The sequence below is a fragment of the Sceloporus occidentalis genome, unplaced genomic scaffold (assembly GCF_023333645.1).
Source record: "Sceloporus occidentalis isolate IW3139 unplaced genomic scaffold, rSceOcc1.0.p SCAF_2, whole genome shotgun sequence".
NCBI classification, from domain to species: Eukaryota; Metazoa; Chordata; class Lepidosauria; order Squamata; family Phrynosomatidae; genus Sceloporus; species Sceloporus occidentalis.
In genome coordinates this window covers 107,089,673-107,117,368 of record NW_028316982.1, presented here as the reverse complement: position 1 = coordinate 107,117,368, position 27,696 = coordinate 107,089,673, and the positions used below count along the sequence as shown (strand labels likewise).

The 27,696-nt window shown below is 41.9% G+C and overlaps 1 protein-coding gene across 4 annotated transcripts in view; it reads right to left on the bottom strand.

Moving 5' to 3' along the window:
* LOC149318841 (rho-related BTB domain-containing protein 1-like) overlaps positions 1–27,696 on the bottom strand; it is a 75,228-nt gene that overhangs the window by 33,566 nt on the left and 13,966 nt on the right. For all 4 annotated transcript variants that reach the window (XM_089510541.1, XM_089510544.1, XM_089510543.1 and 1 more), the window contains exons 2-3: positions 15,363–15,564; positions 13,998–14,101 (exon numbers count right to left, since the gene is read on the bottom strand). In XM_089510541.1, the coding sequence (XP_089366667.1) occupies positions 13,998–14,101; positions 15,363–15,554 (296 nt within the window). In that variant the 5' untranslated portion in view covers positions 15,555–15,564. The remainder of the gene's footprint in view (positions 1–13,997; positions 14,102–15,362; positions 15,565–27,696) is intronic.

Sequence of the window (27,696 nt, the reverse complement as noted above, 5' to 3'; positions counted from 1 at the left end):
AGCACTGACTATACATATTTATTAATCAACATACAGTATAATAACTTATGGCAACCCATGAATTTAACAGGGTTTTCTTAGGCAAGGAATAGTCGAGGGAGTTGTGCCAATTCCTTCCTCTGAAATATAGCCTACAGCACCTGGTATTTGTTCAAAGTCTCCCATCCAAGTACTAACCAAGGCTGAGCCTATCAAAATCAGATAGGATCTGGTGTGATCAGGGTACCAAGTTTACATATCCAGAAATCATTTGAAAAGTCATCATGGAAATAATGATTCCACTTCATGTTCCTCCATTTCTTTCCATTCCCACAATGAATTGTTTTGTCCTTAACATGCTTCCATTCTGGCCCTATGAGTAAAATGTTGTATTGCTTGTCATTCTGTTACTGAAGAGGTGGCCACTGAAGACAAGATGACAAGATGAGGTTTATAATCACTTAGAGAGCCAAAAAACATTGCCTATGTTTTAAAAGAACAATATATATATATTTAAAAACAACAATATAAATCTTTGAAAGATTCAGTAAAAAAAATTGGATGTCTTGAACAATAGTACATTCTTTGGTTGATCCACTGTGAACAGAAACAGTAAAGTAATGCCCAGCAGACATCACTGCTTCTAAAATGAACTTAAGGTCATTTATCTTTTACTATTTTAATTTAATCACTTGTTCAAAGAACTCATGGCACCACACAAGGCTCCTATTTCTCATTTAACCTTCCAATGACCCTGTAAAGTAATTTGGGCTTCATATGATGGTCTCAAAGTCACTAAATAACCATCACAGCTGAAATAGGGGGTCTAATACTCTAACTATTCTACTATATTGGCAGAATTTCAGAGTCCACAGCAGATGGGTATACAGTGGGCCCTTGGTATCTGCTGGAGTTTGGTTCCAGAACCTCCTGTGGAAGCATGGATCCTCAAGTACCATTATAGACAATGGCCTAGTAAAGTGGTGTCACCTATATACAGTGCGCCCTTGCCTTATGAGAGGATCTGTTTCGGACCCCGCCACACAAGGCAAGTTCCATGTATGGTCGAGCCCCATTGAAACTAATGGGGCTCATGGACACCAAGTTGAGTGGTGTGCGCACCATGGGCGCACACACCATTTCCTCTTCGTCGCACAGCTTTCATGGCATGCCTTAAAAATGAGTGTCACTAATGTACTGTCTGTACAAAAAATAACAAGATTTTTTTTAAAAAAATTGCCCAAGCCCTGTTACACACACACTGTACAGATTCATCATTTAATATCTCCTCTTCAAAATTATTTCCTACGTTAGGTACGGGATTTAGAAAAACCTGTTAAAAGACTGTGCTCAACAGTTCATAATACATTAAAAAGGAGGAGACAGTACATAAACATTCTGGACAAAGTGCTTGTGTAGGTGAGAGAAATCTAGCTTCAAGTTCTTAACAGCAACCATATTCACTGGACGCCAGGGACCTCACAGGATTTGCTGCAAGGGTGTATGAGCAGAGGATATTCTATAACTCTAAGCAAAATAAATAAATAAATAAAATAACATCAGTTGAAGAGAGATGGTTTGCTGGTTATTATTTATTATCTGTCCTAGAATTCTTCTACCGTCCTGGGTCTCTTTTATACTACACAGTTAAGGCAGTCTGACTGTATGGTTCCATTCTATGGAATCTGAGGATTTGTGGTTTGGTAAGGCATTAGATCTCTCTGGCTGATAATTTTAAATAGCCCTCTGTAAACTGCAACGGCTAGGCTTTCATACGATGTTCTTATGGCAGTTAAACTGGTATCAAAGTGCACTAACTGTGCAGTATGAATGACAGCTTTTTGAGGACAATGGAACTCAGGAAATGAATAGTTGAGGATAAGTGCAGGTACTGGACTTCTAAAGAGGCTTAACAAGGTACCTCCAATGATGTCTTCCATTATAAGAAAATGTCCAGAAATCACCAAGCAGCAACTGCTCTGACAAACTCCTTGGGGGCAGAATCCTTTCTCCAGCCTCCCACCTACCCTGCCTATTCTCTCTGACATTGACAAATCACTTGTTTGGATCAAAGTTATTTTTTCTTGATCTGTACAGTTCTTTTCTAAGAGCTCATCTTAACAATCCTGCTTTAAAGAGACGTCACACAGAGGGTGTAACCCAAGTAATCCATCACTGTAGAACTCTTCTTCCCTGGAGGATTACCAAAAGCTGAACATCTTTTAGAAGCCTTGTAAATCTTTTAAAACAACTGCCATAGGGCCAACTTTTGGTGCTGTATTGGAAGGAGGGGATGAGTTCACAATGAGCAGGACTTAAACAGAGAAAATAAAACAACAACAACCAGAAATTAATGGGAAACCTATAGATTTCAATGGCTTTAGGTATAACTAAGTGTGGTCTTGGAAATGACACCCACTAGGCCAAGGGATAAAACAATTATTTTGAGAGAGACACATATCCAGAGGTAGCAGTGTTGGCCATATAGCAAATCCTGCAACAACAAATTGGGCTGAAGTGGATAGGTTAAAATTGAAATTTTTACTATGCTCAGGAGCAGAGAATTATAGTGCTGAAATACTGAGAGCAAGGGTCACCCAGACCACAGATATTAGGTCAGGTCAAATCCTCTGCTCTGGAATGTAAAAAACCCTGAGATGGCTCCTGATTCAAGTTGTTACTCCAAATAAGAGGATATAATGCAGGGACAGTTGGAGACAGTAAAAGGAAAACATAGAGATAACAGTTTGATGGGTACCCATGAGGGATGGAGAAACGTATTCTTCACATCCAATGAGTGTAAAGGGATATGTATGTTTAATTTATATATAACCAATGAATATAATTTGTAGTTTTCCTTCAAAGCACTATACAAGACTGGGTTACTTGTAAAACAGGGCTCCAAAATTTGGAAGTTTTCCTCTGGAGATGGCTGCAGGTAAATAAACCATGTTTCCTTTTCAATTGTGCTCCTGGATCTCCCTGGTTCTAAAGAAATCCGCAACAGGGGCAAATAAAATGCACAATATACATATTGCAAACTTTCGAAGCTACACTGGCTTTTTTTTAATTTCCAGTTACCGCATTATAGCCACAACAGAGGAATCCTAAAAATAGAGCCAGTGGACTGGGACCTTTCTATTTGAGGTTTCTACCTCCGCCAAAGGTAAAACAATTTTCCCAAAAATTTTTTGGACTGGATTGGCATATTTTACCTCAACATCACCTAATTTTCCTGATACAAAAGCATAAAGGCTTCTTGAGAAATTCAGTGTCCTCCACCTACAAAGGGGGCTTGTGGCCTCTCAAAGGATGGAGACTTGGGAGATTAGCGCATTGGATTTAAAGTGCTTTGGGCTTCATATGCTGGTCTCAAGGTCACCAAATAACCATCACAGCTGAAATAGGGGGTCTAATGCTCTAACTATTCCACTATATTGGCAGAATTTCAAAGGGTCCACAGCAGATGTGTACACAGTGGGCCCTTGGTATCTGCTGCAGTTTGGTTCAAAAACCTCCTGTGGATACTAAAATTCATGGATCCTCAAGTACCACTATATACAATGGCCTAGTAAACTAGTGTCATTTATATACAGTGCCTGACGGGATAAAGGAGCATTTAATTTTCAAAGTGGGTGTTACTGCATTCAGCAGGGGTGAATGCAGCCCATATACAGCCTGGATGTCAGCTGGGCTTATCCTGCACCTTTTCAAGAATGGGATTTTCTCATTTTAAAAAAGGCACACGATAAGCCTGGCTGGCATCCGGGCTGTATATGTGCTGCATTCATGCCGGCACCATTTTGAATGCAATAACACCCATTTTGAAAATTAAATACGCTTTTATCCTTTTGGGGATAAGGCACAATGAGCTGATCTCCATATTGGATTACAAAGGAAGTTTCTTTTTTGTGTTGCAAATGGATGTTAAATTTCCTGGATTTTGAGAATTTCCCAGTAGCCACATGGCCAGAAGGAGGAGGTTCCAGCCTGCAAGAGATACCCCTCCATACCATCTGAATTGAGAACAAAGACAGCAAAATGCAGGCCTATGACTAACATCTTCAATTTTCCCCCTCCTGTATGGTTTTTAACACCTTGCATGATAAAGAAGCCAGTGCAGCTTTGAAAGCTTGCTACATGTATATTATGCATTTTGGTTGTCCCAATAAAGGTATTACTGTTTGGTGGATTTTTGTTGTTACTAGATCATTTATATTAATGTTTTCTTGTTGTTTCAAGCTGTTTATGACTTATTGTGACTCTAAAGTGAACCTATAATGTTTTGGGGTGGGGTTTCTTTTGGCAATATTTGCTCAGAAGAGGTTTGCCTTTGCCTCCCTCTGAAGCTGAAAACATATGCCTTGTCCAAGATCACCCAGGGGTTTCATGGCTGAGCTGGGAATCCAACCCTGGTCTCCAGAGTCATACTCCAACATTCAAACTACTATGCCATGATCTTTAATTATTTTTTATTACTGCTTTACATGTTTTCTGTTCCTTGAAACTTTTATGATTAGGTGATGTAAAAATGATGGTAATTATGTATTCAACAACATGGAGCTGATCCAATGAGTATCTGATATACCATAGAAAGCATGAATTAATGTGCACCCATAACCAGTAGCATACTATAGATAGAAAGCAGATGAAATGAACTTGCATATGAAAGAAGGAACATTCCACTAATCACAAGCTTTTGACTAGAGCCTTCTCTGCTGAACTGTGATGAGTCCCTCCACCTATTCCTGTAAGTGGGCAAAATCTATTCTGTTCAGCTTAGTTTGAACAATCAGCATCCATTCTGTAGCTCATATTTAAACATGTTAACTAAATTAATATGCCTGAAATGTTTTCAGATACCCATATATTCATTTCTGTAAAAGTAAATAGAAGGTTGAAAATTGAATTAATACTTAGCAGGTGTACATATGTCTAACACGTTTCAGTGCACTTCTTACCTGCAGTCAGTTAATTGAACCTTGGTCAAATACATTTCATTATCTCTAGTCCTTAAAAGAGCAAATTCTCTTTCCATTTCCTCTCACAGCATTAGGTCTAGGAATACATCTAGGTGCCTTTCCCCAAATACACAATTTCCATAAAGATAAATTTGATGTGAGAAACCATAGAATTTATGTCTATATAAATTTTGCATGTTTTTTCTGCAAAGCCCCATAAATGCTTCATTGCTAGGCTGATCACTTAATGAGAAATCCTTTCTATCAACGCTGAGAAAGCAAAACGCAATACAGTGAAACAACCAGAGTGATGGTGTGGGCTTTGAGAGATTTAAGTCTTCACAGAGCCATAACATTTACTTGGGTGATAGTCACCCTCAGTCAGTCTGACTCCACCTCACAAGACACCTACCAATACTGTTGGGAGAATAATATGGGCAGGGACGTAGCCAGGACTTTGGGAAGGGGGGGTCCAGACTAAGTGCCACCATTATAATGGGGCTTGGGCGCGGCAGTGCGGTGGCGCAGCGGCACACACCATTCATTGTATCTAATGGAAGGGGGGTCCGGACCCCCCTCCTCGGCTACATTCCTGATATGGGGAGGTAGAGAGCCATGTACACCTCCTTGAGCTCACTGGAGGAAAGGAAATATGTGTGTATGTACTGTACATCTCTATGTTTTTTGTTTAACTTAAACAAAAGTTTTGGGTCCCTGACTATACAACAATGGAAGTTAGGCTTAATTTTGTTTTTCCCAGCCATGGTCCACTCACACACCAGATGTGCTTTTTCCATGGGCACAAATATTTTCCAATGAGAACTTTTTAAAATTAGCACTAGCTGTCATGCTGGGAGAAACTATGGACTGCATATACTATTGTCCTCATCTAGATAAGTCCCCCCCCCCATTTATTTTCAAGTAAAACAAAACCCCAAACAACTACATGCTACTTATTTGACATCTTCAATTTGACCCAAATGGCTCATGACCACTGAGTCACACCTCCAAAATTTTGATTATATTACAACTTAAAATAAGAGGTCCCTACTTTATATGCTTGATTCCTAAGAAGATCCCAAGGTGGTTCAGAGATGAAGATGCCAGCCAAAGATGCTGGCGAAACATCAGGAAGAAACTCTTCTAGAACATGGCCACATAGCCCGAAAAACCCACAAAAAACTATGGATGCTGGCCATGAAAGCCTTCGACTTCACAAACACAACCTTGCTTATATGTAATTGTTCTTAGGGCCTAGATAACCTTCCATTTCTGGTTGGCCCAGCAGTTGGAAGCTGTTAGATCTATCTGTATCCAACCATGTTTCATTGTATAACTAGTTTTATGAGAGGCTTTGATCCTTTCCCCACTGCTGCCACCATTTCTTTCTTTCTTTTCTTTCATTCAAGGATTTTTGGTTTAAAGACCTGTACCAGAACAGCAAAAATAAAAGGCTGCTAAGACTTTATGGGCAGGTATCATTGAAAACTTTCTTTGTACTGGCATATGAGGAAATAATCTCAAGTTTATGAAAGCTCATGCTGCCATCTTTTTTCATTCAGATAATTTCAATGGTGCCACAAAACACCTTTCCATACTGTTTTTCCAGACTAATATGGCTATTTCTTTCAAGTGTGTTGTTATAAATATGTTTAATGTTTATGTTTTTATATACATGAAGCATTTAAATATTAACATCTAGCAATAATAATAATGATTATAACCATCTCTGTATTTATACAGCAAATTTAGCTTTGCTAAACTACATTAACTTGATTAGTGGATTAAGTTACATTCCATTGCATTCCATTTAAAATGGCTCTTTTGATGCCCATTACGGGTCTGTCTGCTTATTCGCACCATTTTGTTAATGGAGCATAAAGAGTGTCTTTGATGTGCTCTTTGTAGTGAAGTAAAATGCAGAAGGAAATTGCCTGACCACCCCCTTCAGCATCCTGCTTGTTTCGAACAATCATTACCGGACTGTTTCATCAATATTTTTGTAGAGTGTTGGCCTAGTGATATGTTGCTGAGGTTCAGCCACAACCACAAATATGGCTTAGCCACAACTAGGATGCATAAATTAATTTACAGTATGTACAAGCTTTTATATTTCTTCATAGCTGAGACACAGGAAAGCAAGAAACTGGATAGTTTTTTTTAAAAAAAAACTGTCAAGTTGAAAATGCATGTACAGGATTACTAACAGTGAGATCAGCTTTGAATCTGGTGAAAGAAGCCAAGGAGTGCTCCATCCTCTTTAGGGCTGCATGTACACTACAGAAATAATCCAGTAAGACACCACTTTAATTGCCATGGTTCAATGTAATGGACTTCTGGGAATTATAGTTTTATTGAGCCTTCAACAAACTACAAGCCCTAGAATTCCATAGCACTGGGCCATGACAACTAAAGTGGTGTCAAACTGGATTATTTCTGCAGTGTGGATGCAGCCTAAGAATGAGGAGACAGATGATCAACTCAACATCAAATAGATTTAGGGAATCAGAAAGTAGTGTGAAGTCTTAACTGCTTTCTAATGATTCCCAAGTCAATGGAAGGCCAGGGAGAACCTTCATACTTCTCCTGATCTGAAGAAAGATATGAGCTTCTTTATTTTGCTCTAACATTTCATGGCACTCAGAAAAGGAACACAAATTCTCTCTATTTTCTGAATGCTCCCAAAACTCAGCATGATGCAGATGATGTCATTTATTTATTTATTTATTTATTTATTTATTATTTTATTATTTTATTTATCTCATTTGTATGCCATCTTTCTCCCAGAATGGGACCCAAGGTGAAGGTCAATTAAAGAAACTTCACAATAATTTTTAAAAACAATCAAAATCACCACATAAATTAGTACAAAACTGTGGAAAGGAGTTGTAAAAGGTGGGAGTAGCCACTGTGAATGCTCTCTCCCATGTTCTCACCAAATGAGCCTGTGGTATTGGCGGGACTGAGAGAAAGCCCTTCCCTTAGAACTATGGCGGGTTTTTATGGAGATATGCATTCTTTCTGGATATAAGCCACATAGGGCTTTATAGGTCATGACCAACACTTTGAATTGTGCCTGGAAACAAACCGGTAGCCAGTAAAGCTGTTTTAACAAGAGAGTTTTTAAAAACTCCCTATAACTGGCCACGGTCACCATTCTGGCCGCAGCATCTTGGACCCACTGAAGCTTCCGAACAGTTTCCAAAGGCAGTCCCCCATAGAGCATATAAGGGTAGTCCAGTCTTCTCCCCTAGCTGGTGGAAGATAGAAATGAGAGAGAAATGGGAAGCCACCTAATTCACAGTTTGTAAATCAGCATGCAAACCACAGTACTTTGGTAACTTCTTCAAATTTTTCACAGCAATTCTCTGATTTAAAGAAAAAAGCATACAAAACCCATAGATTAGAGAAAAGTGCACACAGAAATGAACACATCAGGAAAAAGAATATATAAAATGCATTATATTAAAGGAAATTGCTTGCAAGAAGTAATATTATTCAAAACTGCATATAAATGTATGTAACAGGAAAAAGGTGCACTGAAATGCAAACAAATTTTCATGTAGGCTAAAAAAACCCCCTACAAACTGATATGAAAATGGGTCAGAAGGACTTTAAGCAGAGAAAAACGAGAAACACAAATTTACAGATCTGTCCATTCCTAGTATGACCATCATGAATCTTGCTGGCTACAAAGATGAGCTAACATTCCTGAACATTCACACCACATTTCATCATCTAATATCCAATGCCTCATGGTAGAAACAATCCATATATTGAGAAGTGAATAATCATGTCCTGAGTGATTAAGAATCATGGGGTATCACACATATTAAGCACTGGCCTACCATGTTTTAAGTTTCAACCCACAATGGAACCCTGAAGTCTGTGTGCCTTCTAAAGCCTTTATCTCAGAGTTAGGAGCATGTGTCCTGGAGTTAAGACAGTCCCAGGAGAACTTGATCCTATTTATTCAGGGGACTTCTCTTGCATTTCTAACAAGGGTCTAAGAAGAACCTCCCATGCACTCATGATTCTCAAAGGAAGAAAAATCATCATCTGGTCTATGATTTACGAATCCTATTCATGCATATCAAAATCAATACTATTCCTGTATGCCAAAAGGTGTCAGGGCAGTCTATGAGTAAAATAAATACTAACAAGTTAAAACATAAAAATAATTTAAACAGACTAACATCCTGTATGCACAAGTCAAAAAGCCTGTGCTTTTCCCAGCCTTGAGGATGATGCATGCCATTAGTATTGGCATATGGATTTGGCAGACTGGATGCCGATGCAGTGCATCTAGTTCAATCCCAGCCCAAAGGGTCCTTAAGCCAGTCTAGAAAGACTAGCTGCTTGCCACGGGGTTTCTATATTTATTTATTTATTTATTTGCAGAGTGCTATAAAGTTTGCACAGCGCTTTACATAGTAAAGGCCAAATAAAATAAGAAAAAAAAACACCTGCCAAGCTATATATAATCTAAATTCTAGGAAATTTTGTGGTGAGAACCAGCAGGCTGGATAGCTCTATGTATCCCGTCCCTATCTCCCTCATCACATCTGGTGAGAAGAACCCCATCGCAACCTCTGATGTGGAAAGGTGGCACCTGGCCATGTGGGTGTAGCCAGATGCCCTGTTTCTACCTTTACTACTGGTGATGGGGATCTTCCCACCAGACGCAATGGCAGAGGCAGGTATGGGGCACGTGGCATTAGCGGGTCCATGGTACAGTGGTGGGTGAATGTGTAAACACTCGCCTGTCACCTCTGACTGACCTGGGGCAGGACCTGGAGCAGAATAGCCTGGGCTTTTTCCCAGTTCCTGCCCTGGGTCAGTCCTTGGGGTGTGGTGGTGACAGGTGGATGTTTACATATTTCGCCCATGCTATCCTGTTTAGGGCCAATAAAAATATTAAACATATCAATGAGTTAAAATAGGTTTAAAAGACATAGGCCTCAAACAGATGGCTCCAAGGGGCTGCCATTGGGCTGATCCGGGGGCGGGGTGTTCACATGACACACACACCCAGATTGTGCAGAGGCTGCGTCAGGGCTGCCTAACACAGCCCAAACCTGGCTGCAAAAGAAGCGGTTTCTTACCATTCCTTTTCACAGCCTGTTCAGGACAGTGGCAGTGGCCACCCTCAGGACTGTGGCGTCTGGTTGCCATGATCCTGCAGTGTTCGGGGCAGGAGCTGCCTCTGCTGCTCCTTTTGCCACATCTGCTTTCCCCCAAAACAGTTTTTAAAAGCCTGTGCATAGCAGCATTTGAAGCAAATCAGTAAGACCCCAAAGCTTTAATAAATAGTCATGTTTTTACCTCTTGCCTACATGAAACCAGCACTTGTGCCAAAGAGAAGGCATTCCACAAATGGGGTGGTATGACTGAGAAAGGTCCTCTCCCATGCCCTTAATGGTGGAACACAGAGGAGGGCCACCCCAGCAGACAGTCACATACAGGGAGAAGTGCTCCCTTAACAATAAACATAAGAAAAAGAAAAAGAAGAATAAAAAAGAGGAAGAATTTTATTCATTTATACCCTGCATTTCTCCCAATAATGTGACTCAAGGCAGCTAACAAGTATTGAGTTCCAAGCTATCTAGGATTTAAATGACATAACAAGCACCTTGAATTCAGACCAGAAGTATACTAAAAAACTTCATTTCCTTCTCCTTCTCCTTATGTTGGAATAAGAACTTACCAGTTTGAAACAATTCAAACAGTAAATTGTTTGGAATAGTTTGCTAACTTGAGTAATGGTGCTGAGTGCCAATTAATGTTATTGATCTACTGAATCTGCTCTGGAAATACAATGGGCTGGATACAGAATTGGATACACTTAGTCCAAACCCAAAGAAATCAAGGGGATAACTTAGTCATTGTTCAACTCAAGTCCCCATTGATTTCATTAGGTCTATTTCAAGCATGATTATATCTCAGTCCAACCTACTTTATGGAAAGATGGGCTATAAATGCATCATTTTTTTTTAAAAAAGGTGGTACATTATAACTGGACTGTTTAAGGTATAGTTCTGTTAACGTAGATTTCAGTCTGTATGTGAAACTCTTCTGTGAACTGACAAAGAATAGCATAGCCACAGTTGCTTCTAAACGCTAGTCTTTGTATAGCTTTTCTTCTGAATATCTCCCATTCTGTCTTCTGCCCACAGTGGGGAAAAGTTAGTGTATGGCTGAGTTTTAAAACACAACTTTGCAACAATGAAAGACACTTCATAGATGTCAAATACGTTGACAGCATTATTGATAATCAGTTCTGAGAAAAGTCATGTTCTTAGAAGTTTATTCACCAAGCCTCACAATAATATCTCCAAATTTACTCATATAATTATTCTGAAACAAGTTATGAATAATCTTTGCAGAATAAGTATCAAGGTATGTTGTTATCCTACCCCTTTATCTCTGTGAATACAGGAACATACCTGATTTTGCCCTTCTAATCTCCACTAATCTGCTCAGTGACAGAGTGTTATGTTGACATATATTATAAGGACACATCAAGGAGGGAGGCAAAGAGTAAACACAGACACTGCTAGCTCTGCTAAATCAGGAACCAGTGGATTGTAGACTTGCTAACCCTTGAGTAGATTAGGATCTGGTGCCTTTGGAGAAATGTCTTGAACATTTTGCAGCAGGTCATATAAAATATTTAACTGTAGCTTTAACTGAGGGCTTTGATGGTCTTTCTCAAAAACTAAGAGTCAAGAAGGAGGTTACAAAACTAGTCACATCAGAAGGCTTTGTCTGTCATGATGATGAATGTAGAGAGGGATATTATACTGTGCCTGTTCCTTAAGATGTCAGATGTGGCTATGGTGACATACACTTTAGTTACACATTTGTATTTCTCTCTATGTGGGGCTGCCTTTAAAGAGCGTTTGGAAAGTTTAGCTGGTGCAAAGAGCTGCAGCCAGATTATTAACTGGGATGGGCTACATGGGGCCAAAACACACAGGCCAAATAAGGCAGCTTCCGGCTGCCGTGGAAGCATATAACGCATATCCCCAAAGTGGTGGGACGCTGCTGTAGTTCACCGATCTGGTTCTTTGGACAAAATCAAAAAGGAGTGGATATAATCTGGCTCCTTCTTTAAGCCCCTTGCCTGGAGTGCTTTTTCTGGAACCCATTTCTGCAGACTCCACATGTGAGAGCCATTGATATATGAGTTGGCCTTTGCTGATCATTCTTCCTCCTTCTTTCTCCAGAGAAAAATGCTGAATGAGGCTGAGGATGTATAGTATACATTTGTAACAGAATCCATATGGGAAGAAGAGACCTTTCCCCCAGCCTGAAAGCATATGGATATTTTTCTGTCCTGAAGTATACTCTGAACATTATTAGTTAGATTGTTAGACCCAACTAGATCAGATCACTGAATCAATTACTGAATGGCAAGTCACCACTTATGTACATCTAATTGGGTCTAGCTACTGGATCTAGAAAGGAATCATCGTTGCCAATATTTCATCTCGAACAATCCATGAAACTGTTTAAATTCATAGATTAACATTTTTGGTAAACTAAAGATTGACATGTGCATATGAATGTACAGAATGCCTTATACACCGTATAACTGAAAAGAGTACACTCTGCCTGAACCATTAGTGCAACAATGAAAGCTGGTCCAGCATGTTACCTACATGTATGTAGACATCTATGAGAAGCTATGAGGTCAGAGATGCAACAGAGAAAGAGCATGGCATAAATAATGTAAAAGAGGCACATCTGATTTCATCCACATGACTGAGCTACTGTAAAAAGTGCATTTACAAACACTCCAAAGTGAAGTACCATCCCACCCTGGGATGTTTTAAATGACTGCAGATATTAGAACAATGGTCAAAAACACACTGCAGAAATAATTCAGTTTGAGACCGCTTTAACTGCCCTAGCTCAAGGCTAAGAATTCTGGGAAATGCAGTTTTTTTTAGACATTTAGCCTTCTCTGTCAGAGAGTGCAAGTACCACAATAAACTACAATTCCCAGGAATCCTCAGCACTGAGCTAGGTCTCCAACTGGATTATTTCTGCAGCGTATTTTGCACCAAAGGCACTTATGCTAAAGAAGAAAGCCATCAGCAACTTAATGGTAGCAACTGAAGTTGGCTTAGATGCAAAGGACAATATAACTAATTCTGCATGGCCAAGAAGCTTCTCTACCAGTACCGTGCCCCCATCTCACATTACCAAAACTACTTCTGATACCAAACTCTTTTAGGAGAAGGCTGAAGTCACTCTTTGGAGCCTAGCCAAAGACATGTCAGATTAAAGTAAAGGTATTTTATATTCATATAATGCAGCCTAATCCCTTTGGTTACAAATAATTTAAGAAAATTGTGAGGAAATCTCCTACTGACTTTAATAGATTTCAATCAGGTTGCAATCCTAAATAAATCTTAAGCAAGTTATTACTCTGATCCTGCCAGGAATGTGCTGAGTCCAATCATTTTTGGACTAGAGAAACAAAAGCATTTCCTTCATCCATAACAGTTAGTAAGAGAAATAGGCAGCCTGAGGAAAACGATGGGACACTAGTGAAACTAAATATAGGGTGAGCCAAATTTCTCCTCATAAGCTTGTGCTACAGTGGTAATGCGAAAAGATCTCTCCCTCCGTACAATCAAAGTGATTGTATTCTTTAAAGCACAGACGCTATTTCAGAAGTGAATTGATTACCCTTCGTCAAGGCCAGCATCAAGCAATTTAACAACTCTCTAGTTACGTACTTCTTATAAAATTTCTGTAGGTGCTCTTCAAAATACAAAGCATTGCAAACCTTTTGCTCAAAACATTTACTCCACTGATAAAGCTATATGCAGAGTTTTTAAAAGACTTTATTTCAAACATGTAAATATTTATAACTCTTGGGACAGATAACATTCTTTGAGAGAGGAAAGGATATGAATAATCTCAATTTATACTTTCCATCTCACTGACACTCCTCCCCCACTACCTATTATTGTAAGGCTGCAGTTCCTTCTCTGCTAGATTTTACACTACTTGTCAATAAAGGCTGGACTAGGTTCTACTTACCTTCCATAAGCAAAGCGCCTGTCTTTATGGTGATCTCCAAATGTGTCCCAGAGCCTGAGAGAAACACTTACTTCATCAACAACATCACGAGAACGTTCAAGAACCTGAAAGATGAACATTTCTGCTTGTTTAAGGCTTATAGCAAATAATTATCTGAAGAAAAGTCTGAAAGTACAGTAAACCTCTAGAGCAGTCTTTTCCAACCTAGTGTACACAAATGCTATTGGATTATAAATTTCTATCATTTCTGACCAGCATGACCAATAGTCAGGAATGGTAGGACTTATATCCCCAAACAACTGGAGGCCCTAGGTATAAGAAGGTACAGTTCAGACTATCTGACTAGAGAGCTTACCAGCAGTCTGACATGATAGCTGAATTAACAAATCATGACTTGTGATTTGCTGTAAACATGGCCAGATTAATTTAGCTGAAATCAGTAAGATAAGTTAGGTCACTTTTGGTTTGAAAGAAAGATTTCTTCTAAGCTTAAAATGGCCTAGCCATCCCCACCCTCATGCACCAAAGCTGCCCCCCACAATGCCTGGGGGATGTTTGGGAGCAATTTTTTATTTATTTAAAAGGTTTTAAAAAATGGGGTACACTTTTGCCCTGCTATGTACTGCTCTACAAACTAGCAGCATTATGTGTACTTCCTCTCAACCATCAACGCTAGAAGTTAGAATGACAAAGAAGAGGACTGTGAATTAAAATAGAGCAACCCACTTGCTTAGGTGCACCCAAGCCAACTGTGTTTTGGAACTGAATGAACAAACAGCTCTTTTTAAAAATGCTGTTTTCATGGCCAACTCTGAGAGTGGCATGTTTATTCAAAGACATATAAATACAGACCAAATAAATAAATAAATAAATAAATAAATAAATAAAATAAAGCAACAAAATAAAGATCTGCCTATTTGGAATGAAATGGTTCAAAATCTGTGCTGACAAGAAGCTACACTACTGGCCTGTTTTGGAACTACTCCTCTTTCAGGTATCTAAACAGATGGCTTCATCAACCACTTCTCAATTGGGAGTTCAAAGTAACAAGAACTTAAAAGCTAGCTAATTAGTAACTGTGAGAAGAGTCAATGTGGTGTAGTGGTCTGAGCTTTGGACTATGACTCTGGAGAACAGTGTTTGAATCTCCGTTAGCCATGGAAAGCTACTGGTTGACTCTGGGCAAGTTGCGCTCTCTCAGCCTCAGAGGAGGGCCAGGGAAAATCCTTTCTGAATAAATCTTGGCAAGAAAGCCCCACCATAGGTTCACCTCAGAAACGACTTGAAGGCACAAAACAACAATTAGATCAATGCCAAGGAAAACCTATCATTTGTGCACAACTTGTCAAAACTGAGAATACATACCTCTTGGCAAACCCGATACTGATCAATTGCCCAGACGGTCGGTACATGAGTTGCCAGAAGCTGATACTGGGTCAGGGTGGTATTACATGCTCTTGCACAGATTAAACGTGTCTTCCCCACTGCGTTGTCACCAACCACCACACACTTGATGGTTTCAACGTTAGGTCTTTCGTAGTCCATGTCAGCATCCATCTACCAGAGACTGTAACAAGACAATAACACTGCCTTCTTAGACCACAGGGAATCCTACAGCAGAGTTCTGCTTCTTTGACTTGCTTGAAGCCAAAGGCTGAAGTGGAGACTAAACTGTGCTACTGTCAAAGCTGATTTATATACCCCACACAGTTCATAAAACCCAAGCAGTTGTTTTGACCTCCAATGCTTTTCTTCCTGCTAGTGTGTTATTTTCTGCATGGTTTTCTATAAACACAAACTTGCTTAATGAAGATAAAGCATGGTGAACCCAGAGCTGCTGCCAGCACCAAACAGCAGCAGCTCCAGGTTTACAGTTTCTTCACACTTTATGCTGCAATCATGTTTACACTGTTATTACCACTTGGCAAACACAGAAGGTGAAGTGTTCCTAAAGCACTTAAAAAAAAATTGAAAAAAATTTATAGAAATGAAACAGTTACAACAAGGAAGAAGGCAGAAAAAATGCTTTAAATTCTACAGTTAAAAACAGATTAAGAGAAATCAGTAATTTTTTTAGGCTCATTAAAACTGAGTACAGAAGAAAATAAATTTTGCTCATTTTAATTTGAATACTGTTGTTGATTTTCAATGTTCTCTATTAGATATACACTGGACAGGTACCAAGGGTCCTGTACACAACTAGACTTCAAAACTATGCATTCCATAGTATTAAAGAACACATGCTTCATCCTTACACTTTTGGTTGTTCCAATGGCATAGTGTAAAGCTTCTTCCACTTACAGAAACCCTTTCTTTCTTGCACAAATGTAATATTTTGATTCCATGTGCACAAGCCATGGCATAAGCTGTTGCATAACTGACATCTTCATTCAGGTAGGTGTGTGCTTGCACTAGTTACTGCACTAGTGTTTCTGTACAGCCACTAGCAGTGCAACACCACTTCATGTATTTTCCTCCCACTAAACTAATATTAAATGCAACCCTTTGTGTTAGCTGTGAAAAATACTAGGATGCTCAAGGTACCTGGAGAATACAGAAGGTTTTGATATTGAACATAAACCTGCACTTAGAATCATAGAATCATAGAGTTGGAAGAGACCACAAGGGCCATCCAGTCCAACCGCCCGCCATGCAGGAACTCTTAATCAAAGCATCCCTGACAGATGGCCATCCAGCCTCTGTTTAAAGATCTCTAAGGAGGGAGACTCTACCACACTCTGAGGAAGTGTGTTCCACTGTTGAACAGCCCTTACTGTCAGGAAGTTCCTCCTAATGTTGAGGTGGAATCTCTTTTCCTCAACATTAGGAGGAATTTCCTGACAGTAACTTGAAAGATCTACCTGTCCTTTCAGAAATATAAAATCTGATTGAAAAATCCAACACTGATTAACAACAAAAAAGGAATATGTGGTTTTACACAGAGAATGAGAAGAACCCATACTTTACTTTATCTCCTGTAAACTTTGTATTGTGGCACTTTCATGATACAGTGGCCCCTTGGATCTTGCAGGGGATCCGTTCTGGACCCCCCCCCCAAGTTCCAGATATTGCGCATATTTGAGCACCATAAGCTTGAATAGGGCACGGACACGCACCCCATTAAGTTGCCCCTCCGCGAATTTTCAAGTCCGCGCACCTGGAGAGGTGACTGTACTATGTACTGTAGATTCCATATATTTGCCTCATTTTCTCTTTTTCCTTTTAAAAATGACCCCCAAACAATTCTAGCAATTTAAAGGAAAAGTTCAAAGGTACCACTGTGCCTACGATTCATGTCTAAATTAAAAACAAAACTGCCTAACAAGAATTTGTACATACATTTTCCTTGTTACCAAGAAGTGTTGATAAAATATTGACGTTTGTATTGAAGAAAGTACAAATGCCGGTTTTATGTTTCCAAAGAAACAAAGGTTTAGGGAAAGTACTCACATAGAAAGGAAAACCTTTGTTTTGGATAAAAATATTATTTATTTATTAGATGCATTTGCATTCCACCTTTGCATCAAGGCAACATGGCACATACATAGTTCCCTGGCTCCCAACTACCTTCTTGCAAGAGTCCTGAGCAGTCGGTTTGGCTGAGGGAGAGGCCGGAATCACCCAATTAATTTTATGTCTTAATGGAGATTAATACCTGATTCTTCCAAATTCCTGACCAACAGACTAACCACTACATCAGCCTGGCTCTCTGATACATACGGTACATACAGGTTCCCTTCTAGACACCAAAGAAATCTTGCCCTCATGGAAGGGAAGATTTGTATCTCACATTAGAAGATTGAGACAAGACATGGTTGCCACATTTAAATACCCGAAGGGATGTCACATAGAACCAATCTTATTTTCTGTTGCTAGAGAGACTAGAACAAGGGGTGCAAATAGCAAGACAAGAGACTTCACATAGACATTAGAAAGAACGTCTTCACTGTAAGAGCTGTTCCACAGAGGAATAGATTGCCCTGGCGTGTGGTGGAGTCTCCTACTTCAGAAATCTTTAAACTGAAATTGGATGGCTATCTTTTGCGAGTGCTTTATTTGTATATTCCTGTATGGCAGAATGTTTGATGATATGGCCCTTGCAGTCCCTTTCAGTTCTATGATTACACCAGACCATGACACAAATGAAGTGAAGCAGAATCCAAACATGGACAAGCAGAAGCATGATTTTGCTCCCTTCTTAGTTGTTTAGTGCCAATCAGTGGAATTTAAATAACAAAAATTCACTGCAGAATGTTCTTAGGTTTCTCATACAAGAAACCAATTACCATGCAGTATAAATCAGCAGTATCTTTTCAAGCCATTTTACTTTAAGACTACATCCATACTGCAGAAGTAATCCGGTTTGATACCACTTTAGCTGCCATGGTTCAGTGCTATGGATTTCTGGGAAAGGTAGTTTGTTGGGGCACTAGAGCCCCACTATGACTCTGGAGACCAGTGCTCAAATCCCAATTCAAGCATAAAAACCCACTGGGTGATTCTGGGTGAGTCAAAGTCTCTCAGCCTCAGAGGATGGCAACTGCATCCCTCTTCAACTGAAGACACTTGCCAAGAAACCCCTATGATAGTTTCTCCTTGGGGCAGCCATAAGTCAAAAATGATTGGAGGCACGTGATAAGAACAAAACAAAAGAAGTGAAAATGTGGGTCTGTATGCAAATGTGTGCAAATGAGCAGTGTCCTCAAGCAGGACTAGGGTTGCCATATCCCGCCCCCCGGCGGGACAATCCCGGTTTGGGCGGTGCCATCCCGGTCCCGGTCCGGTTTGGCGCCCAAACCGGGACGGCCCCGCCCACCGCGGCCACCTCCGCCGCTGCCGCGGCTCCAAGGCCTTTCTGAGGCCTGGGACAGAAAAGGAGGGCAGCGAGGCCTGAGGCGGAGGAGGCTGCAGGGAGGCGGCGCCTCTTGGGTGCAGCCGCGCCAACCTCCCCGCCTCCCTGCAGCCTCCTCGCCTCCTTCCTGGCCTCCGCGGGGGCCAAGAAGGAGGCGAGGCCGGGGCGATCGCCGCCGGCTTCCTCGCCTCCTTCCTGGCCTCCGCGGGGGCCAAGAAGGAGGCGAGGATCGGGGCGATCGCCGCCGGCCTCCTCGCCTCCTTCCTGGTCCCTGCGGGGGCCAAGAAGGAGGCGAGGCCGGGGCGATCGCCGCCGGCCTCCTCGCCTCCTTCCTGGCCTCCGCGGGGGCCAAGAAGGAGGCGAGGCCGGGGCGATCGCCGCCGGCTTCCTCGCCTCCTTCCTGGCCTCCGCGGGGGCCAAGATGGAGGCGAGGATCGGGGCGATCGCCGCCGGCCTCCTCGCCTCCTTCCTGGCCTCCGCGGGGGCCAAGAAGGAGGCGAGGATCAGGGCGATCGCCGCCGGCCTCCTCGCCTCCTTCCTGGCCTCCGCGGGGGCCAAGAAGGAGGCGAGGATCGGGGCGATCGCCGCCGGCCTCCTCGCCTCCTTCCTGGTCCCTGCGGGGGCCAAGAAGGAGGCGAGGCCGGGGCGATCGCCGCCGGCTTCCTCGCCTCCTTCCTGGCCTCCGCGGGGGCCAAGATGGAGGCGAGGATCGGGGCGATCGCCGCCGGCCTCCTCGCCTCCTTCCTGGCCTCCGCGGGGGCCAAGAAGGAGGCGAGGCCGGGGCGATCGCCGCCGGCTTCCTCGCCTCCTTCCTGGCCTCCGCGGGGGCCAAGAAGGAGGCAAGGATCGGGGCGATCGCCGCCGGCCTCCTCGCCTCCTTCCTGGCCTCCGCGGGGGCCAAGAAGGAGGCGAGGATCGGGGCGATCGCCGCCGGCCTCCTCGCCTCCTTCCTGGCCTCCGCGGGGGCCAAGAAGGAGGCGAGGATCGGGGCGATCGCCGCCGGCCTCCTCGCCTCCTTCCTGGCCTCCGCGGGGGCCAAGAAGGAGGCGAGGCCGGGGCGATCGCCGCCGGCTTCCTCGCCTCCTTCCTGGCCTCCGCGGGGGCCAAGAAGGAGGCGAGGATCGGGGCGATCGCCGCCGGCCTCCTCGCCTCCTTCCTGGTCCCTGAGGGTCCCAGGAACGAGGCGAGGCCCCGATCCTGGCCTCCGATCGTGGCGGGGCCCAGGCGGGGAGGGAAAGCCTCCTTAATTGGAGGCTTTCCCTTGCCGCTTGGCCTCCGCTGCGATCGCAGTAAAATGTAGGACAGAATTTTCAAATGTAGGACACACTTTTTGTGTGTCCTACATTTGAAAATTTTGTCCTACATTTTTCCCGGTTTCGAGGTCCGGCACTATGGCAACCCTAAGCAGGACACCCAATTCTTCATACACATCAGGGAGAACCAACTGCAGATTCCCTTCCATTTTCCCACATTATGTGCAAATAGGAAAAAACAGACCAAACCACCATATTTGACAGGAAACTAATCCTAGAACATATTTAAACAGAAGCCTTCCTGGAAATGTTCAATAGCTGTCAAAATATAATTAAATCTTTTATTGTCCCACTTTATTTTCCTACACAGAAAAGCAATTTCAAAATTAAAGAACAGGTATAATTACAGAGGCGAGCAATTTTGTCTTTATGTGTGGTGTATAATCACAGCTTTACCCTTTCATAACTATAGAATATGCATTAAAAGCATTCTCCCAGTAGCTTTAAATGTTCAATATTTGCTCTGTCTAATCAATTACATTTTCTACAACACAATATGAGATGTTTTAATACTGGAGGGACTGTAACTAATTTTAATTTTGCTTTTATCTCAACCAACATGATTCTTCAGACATTAATGTAAAAACTAAATATTACCTAAACTCACATTACCCAGAGCTCACACACTGAAGTGTGAAGGGAAATTGAAGGGGATCAGAGCTATGGGTGTATTATCAATCGTGAAACTGGAGAAATGCTCAAGGATCTTTAGTATCTAGGGGCCCAAGCTGGTGCTGTACACATACACATACAAGCTTCTTGTATTGTGGTGCTGTAAACAGAGACATGCTTCTGGAAAGAAGAGGGCTATAGATCCTTCTTCCCCCAACCTCCTAAGCACTGGTTACACGTCCCATTAATCCTAGTCCAATTTTCCAACTGCAAAGCTAATACAGAGATGGGTAGTGAATTGAGACTATGGCCTTGGGAGGATATCACACGACTGAAATTGGAAGTACCATATTTTCCGGCATATAAGACTACTGGGCGTATAAGACGACCTCCAACTTTTCCAGTTAAAATATAGTGTTTGGGATATACTCACCGTATAAGACTACCCTTCTTCCAAAGCACACCAAATACAAATTAAGGCCTGTTACAGACTGCCAAAATAAAGCTGCTTCAGGTCTCTTTGGAGGCATGCTGTTTAAATGATGCATGGGTCCTAAGAGTCTGGAGGTCGCACCAAAGCCACACTCCATTCCTAAGCACTGGAAGGCAGCTTTGGTGCAGCTTCCGGATTCTTCGGATGCAGGCATCATTTAAACAGCATACCTCCAAAGAGACCTGAAGCAGCTTTATTTTGGCAGTATCTAACAGGCCTAAAAAAAACATCACATTTGATTTCAATATGGTAATTTTAATTCAAATGACATGCAGGTACTTAGCAGGAAACCTTGTTGTATACTGCTGGGATTGGTCAGCTCTCCCTGCCTGCCCAGCCCTCCCTGTCTCCAAGACTATCAGAGTGGTAGCTGCTTTCATACGATCGTCGCATATGGTGGGGATGTGGCTGCGGCCGTTTTTGAGCTCCCCCCACCATATGTGGCGACCTCAGATTCTCCAGTCTGGCTCAGAAGTTTCAGCACCTGCCCTATAAGAAGACACCTGGCGTATAAGACGACTCCCAATTTTTAAGAAGATTTTCCTGAGTTAAAAAGTAGTCTTATATGCCAGAAAATACAGTATAATCCAGTGTCATCCTGAATGCAATCATGCGTATTCACGTTATTGCGTGAAAGATTACTACACAAGATCTCTGGCAGTCCAAACGCAATCAACCACCAGTCCATAGTTAAGTAAATTGGGGGAACTAGTGAAGTCACAAACCCTATTCCTAGGCAACTTCGCACTCAGTGCGCTGTTATTTGGTGTGATGTGCATGTCTCCTTTGATCCTAGTCCCCCCCATCCAAAAAGGGGGGGTTCCTATGAAGCCATTCTGCAATTCCGCTTCAATTTTGCTTCCGCTTGTTCTTCAGCATTGCTGGGGGGGGGGGGGGGGGGCTGCTGCCTACTAATTAAGAGGCATAGACCAGGAGCTATTGGATAACCATTATATTCACGTTTTAACGTGACAAGAGTGAATCTATGCTCGTTTTAACGTGAATAGAGCATGTTCTTTCAACCATTCTTCCCGCCCCCCCCCCCCCAACCCTTTTGTAAATTGTGGGGTTCCTTGGTTCCTCTCTCTCTCACTTGCCTAAATATGCTATGCTCCAGTCATCTGGAGTCTCACTGAGCATGCGCAAGGCTGTCAATTCGCAATTAAGAACCCACCAATGTGATGGCTTTTCACAGAATTTGGGTCACGTTCGAGGAGGCCATTACAGTGAATTTAAGATGTGATAAATAATCATGTAATTGCGTGAATTTTTGAATTGACTTCGTTATCTTCTCTTTCAAAATTGAGAGCCTCCCGTCCCATGTGATATTCTCCTTGCTCACACAAACTGGGACATGGGTAGGCAGACTGTGCACAGACCCACTCCCTCCTTCAGAAAATGACTAGCACTGGTCCCAGGCACAAGCCCTATCCAGTCTAATCTGTATCACTTTAACAACAGAACTAACACAAAGAGGGTCTTGTTGTTGGAACTGTTCTATTGCCCTCAGTGGCTTAATCTAAAATTGGTGTAAACTGCAATATATTTATTACCATTCTAGAGTAGAACGTTAGTCTGATAAGCTTGTCTGCCTATTTAGGAAGTAGATACATTAGAAAAACAACACTGTGCTCAATTCATGGAGAATGTGACCTCAGCTAATACAATGGCAAAATAACAATGTTGTCATGCTAGACAGGGAAATATGGAAGAAGACGCAGGCCCAATTTACAAACAAAATAAAACCAGCTCCTCTAGTATTGTTTTGGTTGTACTAGTAAACACATGGGCAGTGCTAGCAACATAATCAATGTAATATATGAGAGCCTCTCACAACAAAGAATAATGAATTTTAACATAGCTGTCCTAAAGTGAATGCACAGAAAACAGTGCAGAGGCTACAACAATAAAATGACCAAAAGTTGAAAATACTTAGTTCCATAATAATTTTTATTATTTATATATATTCCACTTTCCTCCCTAGTCTGGAATTCATGGTGGCTTACAAAGGTTTAAACAGATACAGATTTTAAAACTTCACATCATACAATAGCTAAATACAGGAAGTACTACTAGTAGTAGTAGAGGCGGTGGCGGAATTATGTTTATGTTTATTGTTGTACTGAGCACTGAGAATACCATGGACCACTAAGAAGACAAACAATTCGGTTCTAGGACAGATCAAGCTGGAACTCTCTCTGGAAGCCAAGATGAGTAAATTGGGGCTTTTGTACTTTGACTAAATCATAAGGAAAAATGAATCATTAGGAAAGATAAGGAAAGGTGGGGGGCAGCAGAAAGAGAGGAAGACTGTGTGCTAGGCAGATAGACTGAATCAGGAGGGACACGGGCCTGAGCCTGCAGATCCTGAGCAGAGAGATGTCTCATCCACAGGGTCAGCATGAGTTGAAGTTGACTTGATGGCAGCTAACAACAGCCACCATTTATAGTCCAATGCTGTTTCCAGGGTGACACTTCTAGGAAGTTCATAAGCAGGTTATGAGAGCAATACCTTTCTCCTATTGCTGTTTTCCTCGCAGCACCTGATCTTCAACAGTATACTGCTTCTGAACACGGAAGCTCCATTTAACAAGTACAGTATGCTTTTTAGCCACTGCTAGATCTATCCTCTAGCTCAGTGGTCAGGTCTAGCTCAGTCTAGTTGCACTAAAGGTCAGCATAGTGAGGAAGGTGTGTGTGCCACAGGGTCTGTCCTGTGCCACCAGGCTAGTCCAGAGCTTGGAAAAGTTAATTTTGGGGGACTAAAATGTGCCATGCTAGCTGTTGGACTCTTGTTAGTTGCCGATTGAAACAAGCAGCTTTTTCCAAGATCTGTACCAGCCTGGGTCCTCAGGTACATGATGATGCCCTTCACCCAGGTTCATTGACTTTTGTACTTGGAATGTGTAGCTGGGATGGGATTCCTATCTCAGGTAGCAAAATATTTTGGGACAGCCCTGGCTGCATTGCAATTTTAAAACAGCATAAAGGGGGGGGGGGGGGGAGCAAAAAGAAAATCTTTCATCTGGATTTTTTAAAGCAGCCACCTGATTAAAGCATTGAGTGCTTCCAAACTATGGCACAGAATTATACAATCAACAGCTGGCAGATTCAGTAGATCAGCTTATAAAATGGAAGCATAAGAACACAGGCAGAAAAATGATTAAAAGTGGACAGTGGCAGAGGAGGGGGGAAGGCTGAAGCTTGCAGGGATTTTGGCTTGCAATGTCACAGATACAAAGACATCAACAAGCCAGTTGCTAATTTAAGCATCAGATCAATCTATTATGTAATCAGATGAAATAATAATAAAATGTATGTACTAAACAGAAAAACCCAAAACAGAACAAGTGTTTTGCTTTTGATGGAGAAACGTAGTTTAACAACTTGCCAGCAAATGTGAGCTGGATAAAACCAGATTATGTTAAAACACAGCAGCAATTTGGCCAATACTATTATGAAGAAAGGTGTTTTTTTTTCTGTCTGGCTACATCATGTTGTATCCCAGTCTTCATGTGAGTTTCAAATATATGCATTTCCACCTGTACAGTTTTTGCATTTGCTTAAAACGTACTCATCCTTACCCACCCAAAAATCACTGAATTTGCACTCTTGTATCCAAATAAATTTGATGCAGTGCATGACTTGATATAGGAATGTGATCACTTCCAAGAGTAGGGAAAAGGTATAAGGCAGAGGTTGGAATCATGTTGCCTTTCAGATATTGTTGGATAGCTTTCCACACAACTGGTTATGCTAGTTAGGGCTGCTGAGAGTTATAGTCCAACAATATCTAGAGGGCCACATGGCAGAGACCACAAAATACCACTGGTGGGTTCTATTAGCAAGAAAATACTGGATGACCCCATTTTTGGTGGTTCCTCATTAATGCCCACAATTTTTGGAAACAAATTCGTTTGCATTAATGCTCATAATTATTTGGGGGGAAATTATTACATCAATCTCTTCTAGATATCTGAACCATTATGAGCATTATAACAGAAACAGAAAGAGAGGTGTCCAGCAACTCTGTGGACCACGTTAGACTGGATCATTTTGAGTTTGTAAATACCGATGAAGTGGACAAGATTCTTGGAAGTGTAAGGAGGACAAAGTGCCCCCTCGATCCTTGCCCATCGTGGTTGACTGTCCAGGGAGAGGATGCAATGAAAATATTATTACAACGCATAATAAATGCATCCCTCAGGGAGGGAATGTTTACATCTAAACTAAAACAAGCAATAGTAAGACCGCTTTAAAAAAAACCCTCCCTGGATCCCCTGGTGAGGACCAATTATAGACCGGTCTCTCTATTACTATTTTTGGGCAAGGTGATCGAGAGGGCAGTTGCCTTCCAGCTCCCCATTGTCTTGGATGAAGCCGATTATCTGGACCGATTTCAAACCAGCTTTAGGACGGGATACGGAGTTGAAATGGCCATGGTCGTCTGAGTCAATGATCTCTGTCTGGGCATCGACAGGGAAAGTGTGACCCTGTTGGTGCTCTTGGACATCTCAGCGGCCTTCGATGCCATTGACCACGGTATCCTTCTGGAACGCCTGAGGGAATTAGGTATCGGGGGCACTGCTTTGCAGTGGCTCAGGTCCTACCTCTTGGGAAGATTGCAGATGGTGTCGCTTGGGGACAGTTATTTGTCCAAGAGGGTGTGATTCTGTCCCCAATGCTGTTTAATATTTACATGAAGCCGCTGGGAGAGATCATCCGGAGACACAGGGCGCGGTGTTATCAGTACGCTGACGACATCCAAATCTATTTCTCTATGTCTCCGACTGCTGCACTGACTAAGGATGGCATTTCTCCTCTGAATGCTTGCCTGGAATCGGTAATGGGCTCAATGAGGGAAAACAAACTCAAGTTGAATCCAGAGAAAACGGAGGTACTTGCGATAGGTACCCCAAATCTGGGGATGGAGCTTTGTTAACCAGTCCTGGACAGGGTCACATTTCCCCTAAAAGACGAAGTTCGCAGTTTGGGAGTACTCCTAGATATATGTCTACAGTTGTAATCTTAAGTAAATGTGATGGCCAGGAGTGCTTGCTACCAACTTCAGTTGATACACCAACTGTGTCCCTACCTGGACAAAAAGGACCTTGAAGCAGTGGTACATGCACTGGTAATCTCTCGTTTGGATTTCTGTAATGCTCTCTACATGGGGCTAACTTTGCATCAAGTTCGGAAGCTTCCATTGGTTCAAGATGCGGCAGCCAGACTGGTCACAGGAACACCGAGGTCGGACCATACTGTATAACACCTGTGTTGAAATCACTTCACTGGCTGCCGATTAGCTTCCGGGCACAGCACAAAGTGTTGGTTATTACCTTTAAAGCCCTGCATGGCTTGGGCCCAAGTTACTTGAAGGAACGCCTCTCCCTACTCAATCCGCCTCGCACTCTCAGAGTATCAGGGAAGAATTTATTAGAACACTGTAAGTCCAGGCTAACGACAACTTCTCATAGATCACTTATGGCTGCAGCCCCCAAATTATGGAATAGCTTACCGGAAGTGTTTCGTCTTATTACCACCTTAGATGCCTTTAAGAAGGCTCTTAAGACGGATCTCTTCCTGACCTTATAGGAGATTTTAAGATAAAATGCTCTACTTTGATTATAACGATAAGTTTTTGGATGTTTCTGGTTGTTCAGATGATGTTTTAATTTAAAATTATATTGTTAGTGTTTTATTATCTGTATTTTTATACTTGTATTTTACTATTTTATTGATGTAATCCCACCTCTATCCGCAAGGAGAAGCAGGAAATATAAATAATAATAATAATAATAATAATAATAATAATATTGTTATTAAGGAGACAACACAACATAGAATAATAATAATAATAATTATTATTATTATTCTATGTTGTGTTGTCTCCTTAATAACAATAATATGTAATGTATGTAAATTACAAAGGCTTTCACAGCCGACATCCACATTTTTTGCGGGTTTTTCAGGCTATGTGGCCATGTTCTGGAAGAGTTTATTCCTGATGTTTCGCCAGCATTTATGGCTGACATCTGAAGATGCTAGCCACAGATCCTGGAGAAACATCAGGAATAAACTCTTCCAGAACATGGCCACATAGCCCAAAAAACCCCACAAACAACATGTAAATTACGTTTAGCAGCTTTCAGTGTTCTGGTTGCTGTCAGACTGATTTATGCCAAGTGCAGCAAGACATAAAATATCCCTATAAAGCAGTTGTAAATACAATTGTCCCTCCATATTCACTAGGGTTAGGGGCACAAGAACCCTGTGAATATGGAAAAAAACGCAAATAACAAAAACACCATGTTTTTACCTAAGCGAACACTTCTGTAGGAATCTCTAGGTCCTCCAGTGCAACTGTATGGTCAACGTCCGACAGACAATAACCACAGAACTGCACTGGAGGAGCTACAAATGCCTAGT